At 49.6% G+C, this 18,811-nt stretch overlaps 1 protein-coding gene and 1 long non-coding RNA gene across 5 annotated transcripts in view; one reads left to right on the top strand and one right to left on the bottom strand.

The window, feature by feature from the left end:
- ROGDI (rogdi atypical leucine zipper) overlaps positions 1-18,811 on the bottom strand; it is a 134,763-nt gene that overhangs the window by 45,108 nt on the left and 70,844 nt on the right. For 3 of the 4 annotated variants that reach the window (XM_063935044.1, XM_063935042.1, XM_063935043.1), the window contains exons 2-4: positions 16,564-16,635; positions 15,343-15,425; positions 13,664-13,718 (exon numbers count right to left, since the gene is read on the bottom strand). In XM_063935044.1, the coding sequence (XP_063791114.1) occupies positions 13,664-13,718; positions 15,343-15,425; positions 16,564-16,635 (210 nt within the window). Of the gene's footprint in view, positions 1-13,663; positions 13,719-15,342; positions 15,426-16,563; positions 16,636-18,811 lie in introns of those variants that run through there. The other variant, XM_063935045.1, reaches the window with a different exon arrangement.
- LOC134945627 (uncharacterized) lies at positions 15,055-17,556 on the top strand. Its single transcript, XR_010182134.1, has 2 exons — positions 15,055-15,143; positions 17,242-17,556. It is a non-coding gene; the product is annotated as an uncharacterized LOC134945627 (long non-coding RNA).

Raw genomic sequence — 18,811 nt, 5'->3', positions numbered from 1 at the left:
CCCCTCCCAGCGCCCTGCACCCTCAGTGACTGCCGTGTGAAGTGTGCTGAGAGGAAAATGGCGCACAGCTGCAGTGCTGTGCGCTACCTTTAGAAGACTGAGGAGTCTTCTGCCGCCGATTCTGGACCTCTTCTTACTTCAGCATCTGCAAGGGGGCCGGCGGCAAGGCTCCGGTGACCATCCAGGCTGTACCTGTGATCGTCCCTCTGGAGCTGATGTCCAGTAGCCAAGAAGCCAATCCATCCTGCACGCAGGTGAGTTCACTTCTTCTCCCCTAAGTCCCTCGTTGCAGTGATCCTGTTGCCAGCAGGACTCACTGTAAAATAAAAAACCTAAGCTAAACTTTCCTAAGCAGCTCTTTAGGAGAGCCACCTAGATTGCACCCTTCTCGGCCGGGCACAAAAATCTAACTGGCTTGGAGGAGGGTCATAGGGGGAGGAGCCAGTGCACACCACCTGATCCTAAAGCTTTACTTTTTGTGCCCTGTCTCCTGCGGAGCCGCTATCCCCCCATGGTCCTTTCAGGAACCCCAGCATCCACTAGGACGATAGAGAAATAAGAATTTACTTACCGGTAATTCTCTTTCTCGTAGTCCGTAGTGGATGCTGGGAACTCCGTAAGGACCATGGGGGATTAGCGGGCTCCGAAGGAGGCTGGGCACTCTAGAAAGATCTTAGACTACCTGGTGTGCACTGGCTCCTCCCACTATGACCCTCCTCCAAGCCTCAGTTAGGTACTGTGCCCGGACGAGCGTACACAATAAGGAAGGATTTTGAATCCCGGGTAAGACTCATACCAGCCACACCAATCACACCGAACAACTCGTGATATGAAAACACAGTTAACAGCATGAAACGATAGAGCCTCTCAACAGATGGCTCAACAATAACCCGATTTAGTTAACAATAACTATGTACAAGTATTGCAGATAGACCGCACTTGGGATGGGCGCCCAGCATCCACTACGGACTACGAGAAAGAGAATTACCGGTAAGTAAATTCTTATTTTCTCTAACGTCCTAGTGGATGCTGGGAACTCCGTAAGGACCATGGGGATTATACCAAAGCTCCCAAACGGGCGGGAGAGTGCGGATGACTCTGCAGCACCGAATGAGAGAACTCCAGGTCCTCCTCAGCCAGGGTATCAAATTTATAGAATTTTGCAAACGTGTTTGCCCCTGACCAAGTAGCTGCTCGGCAAAGTTGTAAAGCCGAGACCCCTCGGGCAGCCGCCCAAGATGAGCCCACCTTCCTTGTGGAATGGGCATTGACAGATTTAGGCTGTGGCAGGCCTGCCACAGTATGTGCAAGCTGAATTGTACTACAAATCCAACGAGCAATAGTCTGCTTAGAAGCAGGAGCACCCAGCTTGTTGGGTGCATATAGGATAAACAGCGAGTCAGATTTTCTGACTCCAGCCGTCCTGGAAACATATATTTTCAGGGCCCTGACAACGTCTAGCAACTTGGAGTCCTCCAAATCCTTAGTAGCCGCAGGCACCACAATAGGCTGGTTCAGGTGAAACGCTGACACCACCTTAGGGAGAAACTGGGGACGAGTCCTCAATTCTGCCCTATCCATATGAAAAACCAGATAAGGGCTTTTACATGATAAAGCCGCCAATTCTGACACTCGCCTGGCTGATGCCAGGGCCAATAACATGACCACTTTCCACGTGAGATATTTCAGATCCACGGTTTTTAGTGGCTCAAACCAATGTGATTTCAAGAAATTCAACATCACGTTGAGATCCCACGGTGCCACAGGAGGCACAAATGGGGGCTGAATATGCAGCACTCCTTTCACAAACGTCTGAACTTCAGGTACTGAAGCTAGTTCCATTTGAAAGAAAATCGACAGAGCCGAGATCTGTACTTTAATGGAGCCTAGTTTTAGGCCCATATTCACTCCTGCTTGCAGGAAATGCAGAAATCGACCTAGTTGAAATTCCTCTGTTGGGGCCTTTTTGGCCTCGCACCATGCAACATATTTCCGCCATATGCGGTGATAATGTTTTGCCGTAACATCTTTCCTGGCTTTAATAAGCGTAGGAATGACTTCCTCCGGAATGCCCTTTTCCTTCAGGATCCGGCGTTCAACCGCCATGCCGTCAAACGCAGCCGCGGTAAGTCTTGGAACAGACAGGGGCCCTGCTGTAGCAGGTCCTGTCTGAGCGGCAGGGACCAAGGGTCCTCTGAGATCATCTCTTGAAGTTCCGGGTACCACGCTCTTCTTGGCCAATCCGGAACCACGAGAATTGTGTTTACTCCTCGCTTTCTTATTATTCTCAGTACCTTTGGTATGAGAGGTAGAGGAGGGAACACATACACTGACCGGTACACCCACGGTGTCACTAGGGCGTCCACCGCTATCGCCTGAGGGTCTCTTGACCTGGCGCAATACTTCTCTAGTTTTTTGTTTATGCGGGACGCCATCATGTCCACCTGTGGACGACCCCATTGATTTACAATCATTTGGAAGACTTCTGGATGAAGTCCCCACTCTCCCGGGTGGAGGTCGTGCCTGCTGAGAAAGTCTGCTTCCCAGTTGTCCACTCCCGGGATGAACACTGCTGACAGTGCTAGTACATGATTCTCCGCCCATCGGAGAATTTTTGTGGCTTCTGCCATCGCCGTCCTGCTTCTTGTGCCGCCCTGTCGATGCACATGGGCGACTGCCGTGATGTTGTCTGACTGGATCAGCACCGGCTGGTGTAGGAGCAGGGATTTTGCTTGATTTAGGGCATTGTAAATGGCCCTTAGTTCCAGAATATTTATGTGAAGGGCAGTCTCCTGACTTGACCATAGTCCCTGGAAATTTCTTCCCTTTGTGACTGCCCCCCAGCCTCGTAGGCTGGCATCCGTGGTCACCAGGACCCAGTCCTGTATGCCGAATCTGCGGCCCTCCAGAAGATGCGCACTGTTCAGCCACCACAGAAGAGACACCCTGGTTCGTGGAGACAGGGTTATTAAACGATGCATCTGAAGATGCGATCCGGACCACTTGTCCAACAGGTTCCACTGAAAGATTCTGGCATGGAACCTGCCGAATGGAATTGCTTCGTAGGAAGCTACCATCTTTCCCAGGACTCGCGTGCAGTGATGCACCGATACCTGTTTTGGTTTTAGGAGGTCTCTGACTAGAGAAGACAACTCCCTGGCTTTCTCCTCCGGGAGAAACACTTTTTTCTGGGCCGTGTCCAGAATCATTCCCAGGAACATTAGACGTGTCGTGGGGACCAGCTGTGACTTTGGGATATTCAGAATCCAACCGTGCTGGCTCAGCACTTCCTGAGATAGTGCTACTCCCACTAACAACTGTTCCTTGGATCGTGCCTTTATTAGGAGATCGTCCAAGTATGGGATAATTAAAACTCCCTTTTTTCGAAGGAGTATCATCATTTCCGCCATAACCTTGGTAAATACCCTCGGTGCCGTGGAGAGTCCAAACGGCAGCGTCTGGAATTGGTAATGGCAATCCTGTACCACAAATCTGAGGTACTCCTGGTGAGAATTGTAAATGGGGACATGTAGGTAAGCATCCTTGATGTCCAGGGATACCATGTAATCCCCCTCGTCCAGGCTTGCAATAACCGCCCTGAGCGATTCCATCTTGAACTTGAATTTTTTTATGTATGTGTTCAAGGACTTCAAATTTAGAATGGGTCTCACCGAACCGTCCGGTTTCGGTACCACAAATAGTGTGGAATAGTAACCCCGGCCTTGTTGGAGTAGGGGTACCTTGATTATCACCTGCTGGGAATACAGCTTGTGAATTGCCGCTAGCACTGCCTCCCTGTCTGAGGGAGCAATCGGCAAGGCGGATTTTAGGAAACGGCGGGGTGGAATCGCCTCGAATTCCAGCCTGTATCCTTGAGATACTATTTGAAGGATCCAGGGATCCACCTGTGAGCGAACCCACTGATCGCTGAAATTCCTGAGGCGGGCCCCCACCGTACCCGGCTCCGCTTGTGAAGCCCCACCGTCATGCGGCGGACTTGGAAGAGGAAGCGGGGGAGGACTTTTGTTCCTGGGAACCTGCTGTTTGCTGCAGCCTTTTTCCCCTGCCTCTGCCTCTTGACAGAAAAGACCCTCCTTTTCCCCGCTTATTTTTCTGGGATCGAAAGGACTGAACCTGATAAAATGGCGCCTTCTTAGGCTGCGAGGGGACATGGGGTAAAAATGCTGACTTCCCAGACGTTGCTGTGGAAACTAGGTCGGAGAGACCATCCCCAAATAATTCCTCCCCTTTATAAGGCAAAACTTCCATGTGCCTTTTGGAATCTGCATCTCCAGTCCACTGGCGAGTCCATAAACATCTCCTAGCAGAGATAGATAGTGCACTTACTTTAGATGCCAGCCGGCAGATTTCCCTCTGTGCATCTCTCATGTATAAGACTGAGTCTTTTATATGGTCAATTGTTAACAGGATCGTGTCTCTGTCTAGTGTGTCAATATTTTCTGACAGGTTATCTGACCATGCAGCGGCAGCACTGCACATCCATGCTGACGCAATTGCTGGTCTGAGTATAATGCCTGAGTGTGTATATACAGACTTCAGGATCGCCTCCTGCCTTCTATCAGCAGGTTCCTTAAGGGCGGCCGTATCCTGGGACGGTAGTGCCACCTTTTTTGACAAACGTGTGAGCGCTTTATCCACCCTCGGGGGTGTTTCCCAACGTAACCTATCCTCTGGCGGGAAAGGGAACGCCATTAGTAATTTCTTAGGAATCACCAATTTCTTATCAGGGGAAGCCCACGCTTCTTCACACACTTCATTTAATTCATCTGACGGGGGAAAAACTACAGGTAGTTTTTTCTCCCCAAACATAATACCCTTTTTTGTGGTACCTGGATGTAAATCAGAAATATTTAACACCTCTTTCATTGCCTCAATCATGCAGCGAATGGCCTTAACGGGCATTAAATTTGACTCATCGTCGTCGACACTGGCGTCAGTATCCGTGTCGACATCTACTTGTGCCACCTGAGATAACGGGCGTTTTAGAGCCCCTGATGACTTTTGAGACCCTTGGACCGGCACGAGCTGAAGACTCGGCTGTCCCACAGTCGGCATGTCGTCAAATTTTTTATGTATGGAGTCTATACGTGCACTCATTTCTTGCCATAATACCATCCACTCAGGTGTCTGCCCCGCAGGGGGTGACATCTCTGCTAAAGGCATCTGCTCTCCCTCCACATCATTATCCTCCTCAAACATGTCGACACAGCCGTACCGACACACTCCACACACACAGGGAATGCTCAAATAGAGGACAGGACCCACAAAAGCCCTTTGGGGGGACAGAGTAAGAGTATGCCAGCACACACCAGAGCGCTATATATATACAGGGACTAACTGAGTTATGTCCCTAATAGCTGCTTATACTGTATACAATGCCAATTTAGTGCCCCCCCTCTCTTTTTCCCTCTTACTGTATTGTAGAAATGCAGGGAAGAGCCAGGGAGCTTCCTTCCAGCCGAGCTGTGAGGGAAAAATGGCGCCAGTGTGCTGAGGAGATAGGCTCCGCCCCTTTTTCGCGGCCTATTCTCCCGCTTATTTTGGGATTCTGGCAGGGGTATTTACCTCATATATAGCCCCAGGGGCTATATATTGAGGTATTTTAGCCAGCCAAGGTGTTTTTATTGCTGCCTCAGAGCGCCCCCCCCCAGCGCTCTGCACCCTCAGTGACCGGAGTGTGAAGTGTGTATGAGGAGCAATGGCGCACAGCTGCAGTGCTGTGCGCTACCTTGGTGAAGACAGGACGTCTTCATGCCGCCGATTTTCCGGACCATCTTCCTGCTTCTGGCTCTGTAAGGGGGACGGCGGCGCGGCTCCGGGACCGAACATCAAGGCTGGGCCTGCGGTCGATCCCTCTGGAGCTAATGGTGTCCAGTAGCCTAAGAAGCCCAATCCGGCTGCAAGCAGGCGAGTTCGCTTCTTCTCCCCTTAGTCCCTCGCTGCAGTGAGCCTGTTGCCAGCAGGTCTCACTGAAAAGAACAAATTCTAAGACTATAACTTTCTAAGAGCTCAGGAGAGCCCCTAGTGTGCATCCAACCTCGGCCGGGCACGAAATCTAACTGAGGCTTGGAGGAGGGTCATAGTGGGAGGAGCCAGTGCACACCAGGTAGTCTAAGATCTTTCTAGAGTGCCCAGCCTCCTTCGGAGCCCGCTAATCCCCCATGGTCCTTACGGAGTTCCCAGCATCCACTAGGACGTTAGAGAAATCTTATTTTCTCTTACATCCTAGAGGATGCTGGGGACTCCGTAAGGACCATGGGGTTTATACCAAAGCTCCCAATCGGGCGGGAGAGTGCGGATGACTCTGCAGTACCGACTGAGCAAATGCTAGGTCCTCATCAGCCAGGGTATCAAACTTGTAGAATTTAGCAAAAGTGTTTGACCCCGACCAAGTTGCTGCTCGGCAAAGCTGTAATGCCGAGACGCCCCGGGCAGCCGCCCAAGAAGAGCCCACCTTCCTAGTGGAATGGGCCTTTACTGAATGCGGTAACGGCAATCCAGCCGTAACATAAGCCTGCTGAATCGTGTTACAGAGCCAGCGAGCAATAGTCTGCTTCGAAGCAGGCGCGCCAATCTTGTTGGCAGCATACAGGACAAACAATGCATCTGTTTTCCTAATTCTAGCCATCCTGGCTACATACATTTTTAAGGCCCTGACTACATCCAGGGACATGGAATCCTCCAAGTCACTCGTAGCCACAGGCACCACTATAGGTTGGTTCATATGAAATGAAGACACCACCTTGGGTAAAAATTGAGGACGAGTCCTCAATTCTGCTCTATCCACATGAAAAATCAAGTAAGGGCTCTTGTAAGACAAGGCCGCCAATTCTGACACACGCCTCGCAGATGCCAAGGCTAACAACATGACCACCTTCCAGGTGAGAAATTTTAACTCCACCGTTTTAAGGGGTTCAAACCAGTGTGATTTAAGGAACTGCAACACCACGTTCAGGTCCCATGGTGCCACTGGGGGCACAAAAGGAGGCTGGATGTGCAGTACTCCTTTTACAAAAGTCTGGACTTCTGGAAGAAAAGCCAATTCCTTCTGAAAGAACATTGACACAGCCGAAATCTGTACTTTAACAGAGCCTAACTTTAGGCCCATATCCACTCCTGTCTGTAGGAAGTGGAGAAAACGACCCAGATGGAAATCTCCCGTAGCAGCATTCTTGGTTTCACACCAAGAGACATATTTCCGCCAGATACGGTGATAATGTTTTGACGTCACCTCCTTCCTAGCCTTTATTAGAGTAGGTATGACCTCCTCCGGAATACCCTTCTCCGCTAGGATCCGGCGTTCAACTGCCATGCCGTCAAACGTAACCGCGGTAAGTCTTGGAACAGACAGAGCCCCTGCTGTAACAGGTCCTCTCTTAGAGGAAGAGGCCAAGGATCTTCTGTGAGCATCTCCTGAAGATCTGAGCACCAGGCCCTTCGAGGCCAGTCTGGAACAATGAGTATTGTCTGTACTCTTTTTCGTCTTATGATCCTCAACACTTTTGTGATGAGAGGAAGCGGAGGAAACACATATACCGAATGGAACACCCATGGCGTTACCAGAGCGTCTAATGCTATTGCCCGAGGGTCCCGGGACCTGGCACAATACCTCCAAAGCTTCTTGTTGAGGCGTGACGCCATCATGTCTATTTGAGGAACTCCCCAGAGACCCGTTATCTCTGCAAAGACTTCTTGATGAAGTCCCCACTCTCCTGAATGGAGATCGGGTCTGCTGAGGAAGTCTGCTTCCCAGTTGTCCATTCCCGGAATGAAGACAGCTGACAGAGTGCTTACGTGATTTTCCGCCCACAGAAGAATCCTGGTGGCTTCCGCCATCGCGACTCTGCTTCTTGTCCCGCCTTGGCGGTTCACATGAGCTACTGCTGTGACATTGGCCCTCATTCCGAGTTGTTCGCTCGGTATTTTTCATCGCATCGCAGTGAAAATCCGCTTAGTACGCATGCGCAATGTTCGCACTGCGACTGCGCCAAGTAACTTTACTATGAAGATAGTATTTTTACTCACGGCTTTTTCTTCGCTCCGGCGATCGTAATGTGATTGACAGGAAATGGGTGTTACTGGGCGGAAACACGGCGTTTCAGGGGCGTGTGGCTGAAAACGCTACCGTTTCCGGAAAAAACGCAGGAGTGGCCGGGGAAACGGTGGGAGTGCCTGGGCGAACGCTGGCTGTGTTTGTGACGTCAACCAGGAACGACAAGCACTGAACTGATCGCACAGGCAGAGTAAGTCTGGAGCTACTCTGAAACTGCTAAGTAGTTAGTAATCGCAATATTGCGAATACATCGGTCGCAATTTTAAGAAGCTAAGATTCACTCCCAGTAGGCGGCGGCTTAGCGTGTGTAACTCTGCTAAATTCGCCTTGCGACCGATCAACTCGGAATGAGGGCCATTGTCTGATTGAATCAGAACCGGTAGGTTGCAAAGAAGATTCTCCGCTTGTCGAAGGCCGTTGTATATGGCCCTTAGCTCCAACACGTTGATGTGTAGACAGGACTCCTGGTCTGACCATAGTCCCTGAAAATTTCTTCCTTGGGTGACTGCTCCCCATTCTCGGAGGCTCGCGTCCATGGTTACCAGGATCCAGTCCTGAATGCAGAACCTGCGACCCTCTAGAACAGGCTTTTTCAACCAGTGTGCAGTGGCACACCAGTGTGCCGCGACCAGTTACAAGGTGTGCCGTGGAGCCAGAGCAGCTTCCTGCACCTTCAGAGTGAACTGTTGGCCTGGGCTCTTCTTAGTGGATCAGTCGTGCTCTGGCCGTGATGTATGCCTTGAAGATGCGGCAGTGTGATATCATAGGTCACGGCCGCCATGTCTCACCATCCACCCAGCCCACCCGTCTGTATACACATCTTCCAGTTCCTGCCTGCATACACAGCTTTCCTTGCCCACCCACATCCACACCTGCCCGACCGCCCACTGCTCAGTATTCGCAGCACTCCACTATGAACAACCCCCACCACTGAGGGACAGGGAGGAGGACAGCTGACCGGTCGGGGCTAATATTTGGGTTTTTTCTTCTACCTGTGGGGAACAATAGAATTTATGGGGGGAACAATGTGAATAATTCATGTGGAGAGCAATATGATTTATATAGGGAGCAACATGATTTATGTGGGGAGCAATGTGATTGTTTTTTCTGTGTAGGCCAATGTATGTGTGGATTTTTTTTTACTATGAGGGCCAATGTGTGTTTTTTGTTTTTTTTCTGTGGGGAAAGGATGGTGTGCCTTGGCAATTTTAAAATATTGTTCGGTGTGCCGCGAGTAAAAACAGGTTGAGAATCACTGCTCTAGAAGGTGAGCACTTTGTAGCCACCATAGAAGAGACACCCTGGCCCTGGGGGACAGTGTTATTTTTTGATGTAATTGTAGATGGGACCCGGACCATTTGTCCAGAAGATCCCATTGAAACGTCCTTGCATGGAACCTGCCGAAGGGAATGGCCTCGTAAGTTGCCACCATTTTCCCCAGAACCCGAGTGCATGGATGAACTGACACTCTTTTCGGCTTTAGTAGTTCTCGGACCATGTTCTGGAGGTCCTGGACTTTTTCCAACGGGAGGAAAACTTTCTTTTGTTCCGTGTCAAGTATCATGCCTAGGAACGGTAGTCAAGTTGTCGAAACCAACTGTGACTTTGGTAGATTGAGAATCCACCCATGTTGTTGAAGCACTCTCAGAGCGCTACACGTTCTCCAGTAATTGCTCTCTTGATCTCGCTTTTATCAGGAGGTCGTCCAAGTATGGGACAATTGTGACTCCTCGCTTGCGCAGGATCACCATCATTTCCGCCATTATCTTGGTGAAAATCCTCGGGGCCGTGGACAGCCCAAACAGCAACGTCTGAAACTGATAATGACAATCCTGTACCGCGAATCTCAGGTAGTCCTGATGAGAGGGATATATGGGGACATGAAGGTAAGCATCCTTTATCTCCAGTGACACCATAAAATCCCCCCTTCCAGGCAGGCTATCACCGCTCGGAGCGATTCCATCTTGAATTTGAATCTTTTCAGGTACAGGTTCAGGGATTTTAGGTTTAAAATGGGCCTTACCGAACCATCCGGCTTCGGAACCACAAATAGGGTTGAATAAAACCCTTTTCCCTGTTGGCTCAGGGGAACCCTGATAATCACTCGCTGTTGACACAGCATTTGAATTGCAGCTAGCACTACTTCCCGCTCTGGGGTAGAAGCTGGTAAGGCCGACTTGAAAAATCGGCGTGGGGGCACCTCTTCGAATTCCAGCTTGTAGACCTGGGAGACTATTTCTATCACCCAAGGGTCCACGTCTGACTGAACCCAGACTTGGTTGAATAGTCGAAGGCGTGCCCCCACCTGTGCGGACTCCCGCAGGGGAGCCCCAGCGTTATGCGATAGACTTAGCGGAAGCCGGGGAGGACTTCTGCTCTTGGGAACCAGCCGCAGCAGGTGTCCTCTTGCCTCTACCCTTACCTCTGGCGAGGAAAGAGGAGCCCCGACCTCTTCTGGATCTATGCGGCCGAAAGGACTGCATCTGATATTGTGTGGGTTTCTTTTGCTGTTGGGGAACAAAAGGTAAAAAAGTCGACTTACCCGCGGTAGCTGTAGAGATCAGGTCCGCAAGGCCGTCCCCAAACAATACATCACCTTTGTAAGGTAAAACCTCCATATGCCTTTTTGAGTCTGCATTGGCGGATCCATAAGGCTCTTCTTGCCGAAATAGCCATAGCATTGGCTCTTGAACCCAGTAAACCAATGTCTCTGAGCGTCCCTCATATATAAGACTGCGTCCTTAATATGAGCTAATGTTAACAAAATTGTATCCCTATCTAGGGTATCAAGGTCAGCTGACAGTGTATCCGTCCAAGCTGCTACTGCACTACATACCCATGCCGACGCAATTGCCGGTCTAAGCAAAGTACCAGTATGAGTGTAGATAGACTTTAGTGTAGTCTCTTGCCTGCGGTCCGCAGGATCCTTGAGGGCCACTGTGTCAGGGGACGGTAGCGCCACCTTCTTGGAAAGGCGTGTTAAGGCTTTGTCCACTGTGGGAGAGGATTCCCAACGTACCCTGTCCTGTGTAGGGAAAGGGTATGCCATAAGAACCCTTTTGGGAATCCGCAGTTTCTTATCTGGAGTTTGCCATGCTTTTTCACATAACTCATTAATTTCATGGGAAGGAGGAAAGTTTATAACTTGTTTCTTTCCCTTAAACATGTGTATCCTCGTGTCGGGCACCGAGGGCTCATCAGTGATATGTAGCACATCTTTTATTGCAATAATCATGCACTGAATACTTTTTGTCACCCTGGGGTGCAATCTTGCTTCATCATAGTTGACACTGGAATCAGAGTCCGTGTCGGTATCTGTGTCCCTTATTTGTGAGAAGGGACGTTTCTGAGACCCCGACGGGTCCTGTGAGTCGATATAATCCGTAGATTGATTACCTGCCGACGCACTGGACTCTGCTTGTCCAGTCTTTTATGCAGTGAAGCTACACTAGTATTTAACATATGCCACATATCCATCCAATCCTGAGTCGGCACCGCCGACAGACACACCACTCATCTGTTCGACCTCCTCTTTGGATAAGCCTTCCGTTTCAGACATGCCGACACACGTACCAACACCCCACACACACTGGGATATTAACTATAAGGGGATAATTCCCCAAAGAAGGCCCTTTGGAGAGACAGAGAGAGAGTATGCCAGCACACACCAGCGCCAACTGACCCAGGGGAAAAAAAACAAAAAACCCAGATAGCGCTTTTATAATATGTATATAGATTTCCCCACTCACTGCGCCTTAATTATGTGCCTCCCTCTCTTTTTTCCAGCCCTCTGATGCTCAGCAGGGGAGAGTCCGGGGAGCCAGCGTTCTCTGCAGCCTCTGTGGAGAACATGGCGCTGGTTAGTACTGAGGGATCAAGCTCCGCCCCCTCGCGCAGCGGGCTTCGGTCCCGCTCGTGAATTTGAAAAAAATGGCGGGGATCCGTAGTTTACTGCCTCCGCAGCCTAACTACATACTTTTTTGCCTAAAACGAGGTTTATTGCTGCCCAGGGCGCCCCCCCTGCGCCCATCAGTGCCATGTGTGTGTGTAAGTGTGGGAGCAATGGCGCGCAGCTTCCTGCTGCACGCTTACCTCATGAAGATCTGAAGTCTTCTGCCGCCTGATGTCTTCTTATGTCTGACATACTCACCCGGCTTCTTTTTTCCGGCATCTGTGAGGAGGATGGCGGCGCGGCTCCGGGACGAACCCCAGGGTGAGACCTGTGTTCCGACTCCCTCTGGAGCTAATGGTGTCCAGTAGCCTAAGAAGCAGAGCCCTTAACTCTTAAGAAGTGGGTCTGCTTCTCTCCCCTCAGTCCCACGATGCAGGGAGTCTGTTGCCAGCAGAGCTCCCTGAAAATAAAAAACCTAACAAAATTATTTTTACAGAAAACTCAGGAGAGCTCCCTGTAATGCACCCAGTCTCCTCTGGGCACAAGATATAACGGAGGTCTGGAGGAGGGGCATAGAGGGAGGAGCCAGTGCACACCATACAAGAAAGTTCTTTTAGGTGCCCATGTATCCTGCGGAGCCCATCTATACCCCATGGTCCTTACGGAGTCCCCAGCATCCTCTAAGACAGGCATGTCCAAACTACGGCCCTCCAGCTGTTGTGAAACTACATATCCCAGCATGCCCTGACACAGTTTTGCTGTCAGAGAATGCTAAAGCTGTGTCGGGGCATGCTGGGATGTGTAGTTTCTCAACAGCTGGAGGGCCGCAGTTTGGACATGCCTGCTCTAGGACGTAAGAGAAATGTCCTTAATTGAAAATGGCTGTGAAACAAAGTAATATGGGGGGTAATATGGGTTTTTAGTCTAGGAGTCAGCCTACTTTTTATAGTCGATATTATATTCTATCATCTGCTCCCCACCGCCAAGCACTCCCCCCACCTCACACCCTCTCACCCACACTTCTCAGCATTACCACACCCCACTCAACGTCCTTCCCGTCTCATGTTCCTCTCTGCATTCTCCCTTCATCACCATTGTACCCCCTTCATTGTTATAATTACCCCACACATCCCCCTCCATCATTAAACCCTTGCATCACTAATTAACCCCTAAACTCTGCATCATTATCCCATCATTCACTCCATCCTTAATTAGCCCTATCCTTTACCAGTACCCTCTACCCCTCATTTCCCCCCGCGCTGCTTCTCATCATTCCCTGAGTAAGTCTGTGTCGCCCGCTTGATCAGCTCCCCTTCAGAACAAGTTACAATGTGTTGCTGGGCCATGCGCTTGCCCGCTGGGTAAAATGAGCGGCCCCCGTTCCCCCACGCTCAGCACAAATCGCACTGTGCTGAGCGCTTCGCTCAGCACACATCTCTCCCCACATCTGCCCGTGAATACGGGCCTTTAGATTTGGGTGGGTTATATTGTTTCTGTGCAGGGTAAATACTGGCTGCTTTATTTTCACACAGCAATTTGGATTTCAGTTTGAACACACCCCACCCAAATCTAACTCTCTCTGCACATGTTACATCTGCCCCACCTGCAGTGCACATGGTTTTGGCCAACTGCTACACAAATTTGCTGCTGCGATCAGGTCTGAATTACCCCCTATATACGCTGGTGTAGATACTCACGGCCTGGCACAGGGTGTCTCCTTGTAACGTCAGCTCTCCTTTCACCGGATCTGTGCTGCCAATGGAGAATAAAGGATGGGAGTCAGTGCATGCCACCCCATTCATCATAGCTGTATAATATGACTGTATAACCACGGGTGTAAGCACTATATACTCAGGGATACAGTAATAGGGCTACTCACTCTCTCTGGCACAGAGACCTGGCAGGTTTTGTGGACCGGTCCACAGTTCGGTAATTGCGCAGACTTATGTGGTTTGTATAATGCCCACACGGCCCAGTAGCTAACGGGACGAATGTATCAGACATGTAAGCCTTCGTTAATCCTTTTTTTGGCTCATTGCATCTTAATTACTTTGGAATGTTTTGCTGTTAAGCGACAATAGCTAAAGGTTATCCAAACTCACTCTAAGAGACCAAAGCAATGCTGACTTTACTACACTTCCGCCACTGTCAGGGTTAATAAGCGGCTACAGATACAAGACCTCTAGTCTAGTGACTTGTAATTAAGTACCGGCTGCTTTTCCGGCAATATCATGCTCAGACAGCAGAATTCACAATCCTTTTGTTTGCATGCTGGGCAAGAGCGCCCAGCATGCAGCCCCACCCACTGTGATCACGCCGAAATTGTGGATGGCTCCTGCCGGCGCAGCCTGATTGCGGCGGCAGTAGGCCCGACATCTTTTTGTTCAGAGCGGCTGCGTGTGACGTCAATGCAGCCGCCCCGTTCACACCCACGCCACGCCCCCCATTCGAAGCCCTCGCCATGCTCCGTCTTGGCGTTGCCGCCCCCCCCCCCCCCCCCCTCCCGCCAAGCGAACGTCTGTCAATCAGGCAGAGGCGTTCGCATTACTGCAGGTCACCCGCAGTAAATGCAGGCGCATGCGCAGGATGGGCCCTGCGCATACGTTCGCATCGTCGTATTTTTTGCAGTTGGATTGCGATTTGCAATCAAACCTGAATGAGGTCCATAGTAACTGTTTAATAAAGAGGAAGTAGTGCAAGTTACGCCGGGTACACACTGTACAGTTCCACTGCTGACCTGACAGATATTGGGTTGGCCCGATAATTTTTTAGCGTGTACACTGCGCCAGGGCACGATGGTCAATCCAACACCAGTCAGATCGGCTCCTAATACAGTGTGTGCTGTACGCGCTATGTCGGTCCAGAAAGTGGAGTGTGTACGGGCCTTGGCCAGATATTCAGTGTACAAGGTTTGACAATTAAGTTGCGAGCTCGCCACCATGTGCTTGCCATGGCAGCACTAGATTAGAAACCTCAGTATGGTCTGACGATGTTGGCATATCAGTGTTTCACAGCTGTGTTGTTGTTGATCTACGGCAGTCTCTTCCTGAGTTGTGTCTATTATGGTCTGTGTGTGTTTTGGTGTGACGTCACAAGAATGGAGCTTGAATTAGAGCAACAAACGAACATTCAATTTCTTGATCAACTTGGCAAGAGTGGAAGTGAAATCAGAGAATGGTTAGTGCAAGTTTTCATGGATAATGCTATGGATAGGGATTGTAAATGTAATAACAAAATAAAAAGATACGTTCTAGCCTAAGTCACCTTACATAGCATATACCATTAGTCAGACTTCTGCAAAATATTAAACTAGTCCCTGCATGCAGGCACTTAATAACTGGAGGTTAGTGATCCTCTGTCAGGATACAACACTTACCTGGAGCTTCCCAGGACAAAGTTCTCCTGCTTGGTGGCGCCATCTGCTGTTACGCTGGGGAGGGTGAAGCTACGGGAAGCCTCCTGTGTAAGGCAGAACAAATTTATTACACCCACACAGGTCAGCAGGAAAAGATCTGAGACGTTGCATCACAACGGTTAGCGCTGCGGGCTTGGGTTAGACCCTGACCAGGAGGACGCTATCTGTACAGGTGTGTGTTCTCTGTATGTCAGTGTAGGTTTCCTCCTACAGTCTAAAACCATACTGCTGGGCAATTTGCTATTAGCCATGTGTTATATGGAGATTAGTCTAAGCCCTGCTGGGATCACCATCAAATACTCATTGCCCTAAACTGTGCAGTCATGTAAGGAATCTTATGATGGCGATTATATCGAACCAGTTCTGCATTTGATGCTGGGCACTTAGGGCCTAATTCTGAGGTGGAGTTTCTCAGTCAGCGTAAGGTCTCGTGTTAAAAAGTGATAAAGTGGAGAGTGATGAACTCCCAGCCAATCAGCTTCCAACTGTCACTTTTCAAACACACATGAGGCAGTGATAAGAGGGGAGAAGTGAGCATTGAAGTAACATTTATAATTTGCATACTATAAAATTATACAGAGCAGCCGATTGGTTGCCATGGGCCACTTCTCCACTGGCACATTTCTCCACGCTTGTCACTGCTTCATACATTTACCCCATTGTCTGTAACATGGCAGTTAGGAGCCGATTGACTGGGAGTTCATCGCTCTCCACTTTATCACTTTTCAAGGCTTAGTACATCTCCCCTATGAATTCAGCCGATTTCAGCGTCACACCCGTATCGGCTTCCCGTTACAGAGAAGTAACACCCACTAAGATTGTTGGACTGTGTATACCAGGCATGTCCAAACTGCGGCCCTCCAGCTGTTGAGAAACTACACATCCCAGCATGCCCTGACACAGCTTTAGCATTCCTTGACAGCAAAACTGTGTCAAGGCAAGCTGGGATATGTAGTTTCACAACAGCTGGAAGGCCACAGTTTGGACATGCCTGGTATATACGGTTCTGTGCACCGACAATCGGGTGCATGCGCGTGCTGATTCGGACGCACAGCAGAAGTAAAACAACGGCCGTTTGCCTGTAACATCGACACCGCATCCAACCAGGGATCAGGACCTTAGTATTTTAAAATGTTATATCGGTCGGTGAGAGAAAATAAAAAAAGTGCGTCATGTACTGACCTTCAGGATATCCTTCAGCTGCTTCAAAACAGAATGCACCTCTTCCTTCAGAAGCCATTGGAACTCTTCTTCCTGTAAGATGGAGGACAGGGCGGGTGAGTCTACAGAGAGGTAAACGAGGCAGCGTAATACGTTGCCCTTTTATCATTAAATGAACAAGAGTTACTAAGTAAGTGACAGTTGTAGACTGATGCGGCCATTTTCTGGGCTGAGCCAACATCCCCTGCAGACATTTTCTGGGCTGAGCGCACAATTCCCTGTAACCAATCAATTTACAAGGAACAAGTGACATCGCTGCAGTGGTTCATAATCCAGGCCAGCGAACCCAATAGGAAAACGCAGCCAGTCAACTACATCATCAATAAAACACTGAATAAGTGAGATTTTAGGGCCCTGCATTCAAAGACAGCAATACGGGGGGATTTCATAATAAAATAAATTTACCGGCCTATTTCAGGGAGACCAGTAAACAGTGCTAGGGTGGGTGGGGGGGTGTGTGTGTGTGTGTGTGTGTGTGTGTGTGTGTGTGTGTGTGTGTGTGTGTGTGTGTGTGTGTGTGTGTGTGTGTGTGTGTGTGTGTGTGTGTGTGTGTGTGTGTGTGTGTGTGTGTGTGTGTGTGTGTGTGTAAAATTGAGGAGATCTTTATTAGGTTTTTTATTTTTTTTCTTCTATTGGCAGAAAAATCTTTTACCATTCTTCTGCTGCTACTCTGCCACGCTAAGCACAACCCATCATTGGGATGCCAGCTACCATCCCTAGAGCGGTCGGGATACAAAGAATAGTCTGAAAAGGAAGATTCCAAGCACGTTCCCACGACAGCCCTCTCCGGACGGATCACTGTAAATTATGGTCGTGTCAGCCATGGTAGAATTCTGCAGAGGTACCAACCAGGAGACACGCATGACTGCACCACCAATGATGATCTAAGGGGTGTCCTAGCTCAACTGTAAGTCTCAGAGTAAAATGAAGCTACCCAGCCAGGATACACACAAAGTTGCATCATGTTTTATTCAGGCGCAAATTTGCACCCTTAGTTGTATTTGCTCCTAATTGTACATTAAGGGGGACATTTACTAAGCAGTGATAAGAGAAGAGAAGTGAGCCAGTGGAGAAGTTGCCCCATCAACCAATCAGCAGCTCTGTACCATTTTATAGAATGCAAAATTATAGATGTCACTTCAGTGCTGATTGGTTGCCATGGGCAACTGCTCCACTGGCTCACTCCTCTGCTCTTATCACTGCTTAGTAAATGTACCCCTAAGTCCCGTGTGTTCCATGATCACCTCCAGAAAACCTGCATTGGATGCCTATCTCTCAGGAAGAGGTAACTGGATAGGTTCAGGAAACATCAGAAGACAGAATACGTTTACCGTGAATGCAATCTTGAGTATTCATTCACAGACGGTGGGGGTAATTCAGACCCGATTGCTAGGGTGCGTTTTTCGCATCCCTGCGATCAGGTAGTCGCCGCCTACAGGGGGAGGGGGAAATCGCTGCGCAGGTGTGCGATCGCATGTGCAGGAGAGCTGCACAAACAGAAGTTTGAGCAGTCTCTGCACAGCCCAGGACTAAATCAGCTGCTGCGATGATCGGGGCCGGAGCTGACGTCAAGAATCCACCCACAAAACGGCGGATCCCTCCTGCGTTTTTCCGGACACTCCCTGAAAACGGTCAGTTGCCACCCACAAACGCCCTCATCCTGTCATATTCTTGGATCGCCCGTGCGATCGGATTTTTCGCACCATCCCATTGCTGCTCGGCACTGCAGACCATCGCTCCTACGCATTGCAGTGCATACGCATTTCAGACCTGATTGCCCGCTGTGTGAAAACGCACAGCAGCGATCAGGTCTGAATTAGCCCCAGTGAACGGCATTCTATAATCGCGAACAGTCTCACATGAGACCAATATCTGTAACCAGAGACATGAGAAGGTCATTATATTGTCTGTAAGCTTCGCCTCTGGGAGACTGCCCTGTCTGAACCGGCCACATTCCTCTGTAGGGAGAGCAATGTTTGTACATAGGCTCCGCATTATCTTCATTGTGTTGACAGTAAATGAAGAGATGAAAAACCAGCTAAATCTCAGCCGTCAGCCATGGAAAGCAGCAATAGACTCTCAGAAAACAATATCCAGAGTCAGATGTGTCTTCATGTATCACTGCTGTAGTCGTGCCAAACAAGCCCCTCTCTGTGCGCCAGGTCCCGCGAGAATCTGTTAGCGTTGGGCGTCTTTTGCCGAAAATACA

Source organism: Pseudophryne corroboree, chromosome 7 (genome assembly GCF_028390025.1).
Source record: "Pseudophryne corroboree isolate aPseCor3 chromosome 7, aPseCor3.hap2, whole genome shotgun sequence".
In the NCBI taxonomy this organism is placed as follows: Eukaryota; Metazoa; Chordata; class Amphibia; order Anura; family Myobatrachidae; genus Pseudophryne; species Pseudophryne corroboree.
This window is presented reverse-complemented; position numbering and strand designations above follow the sequence as displayed.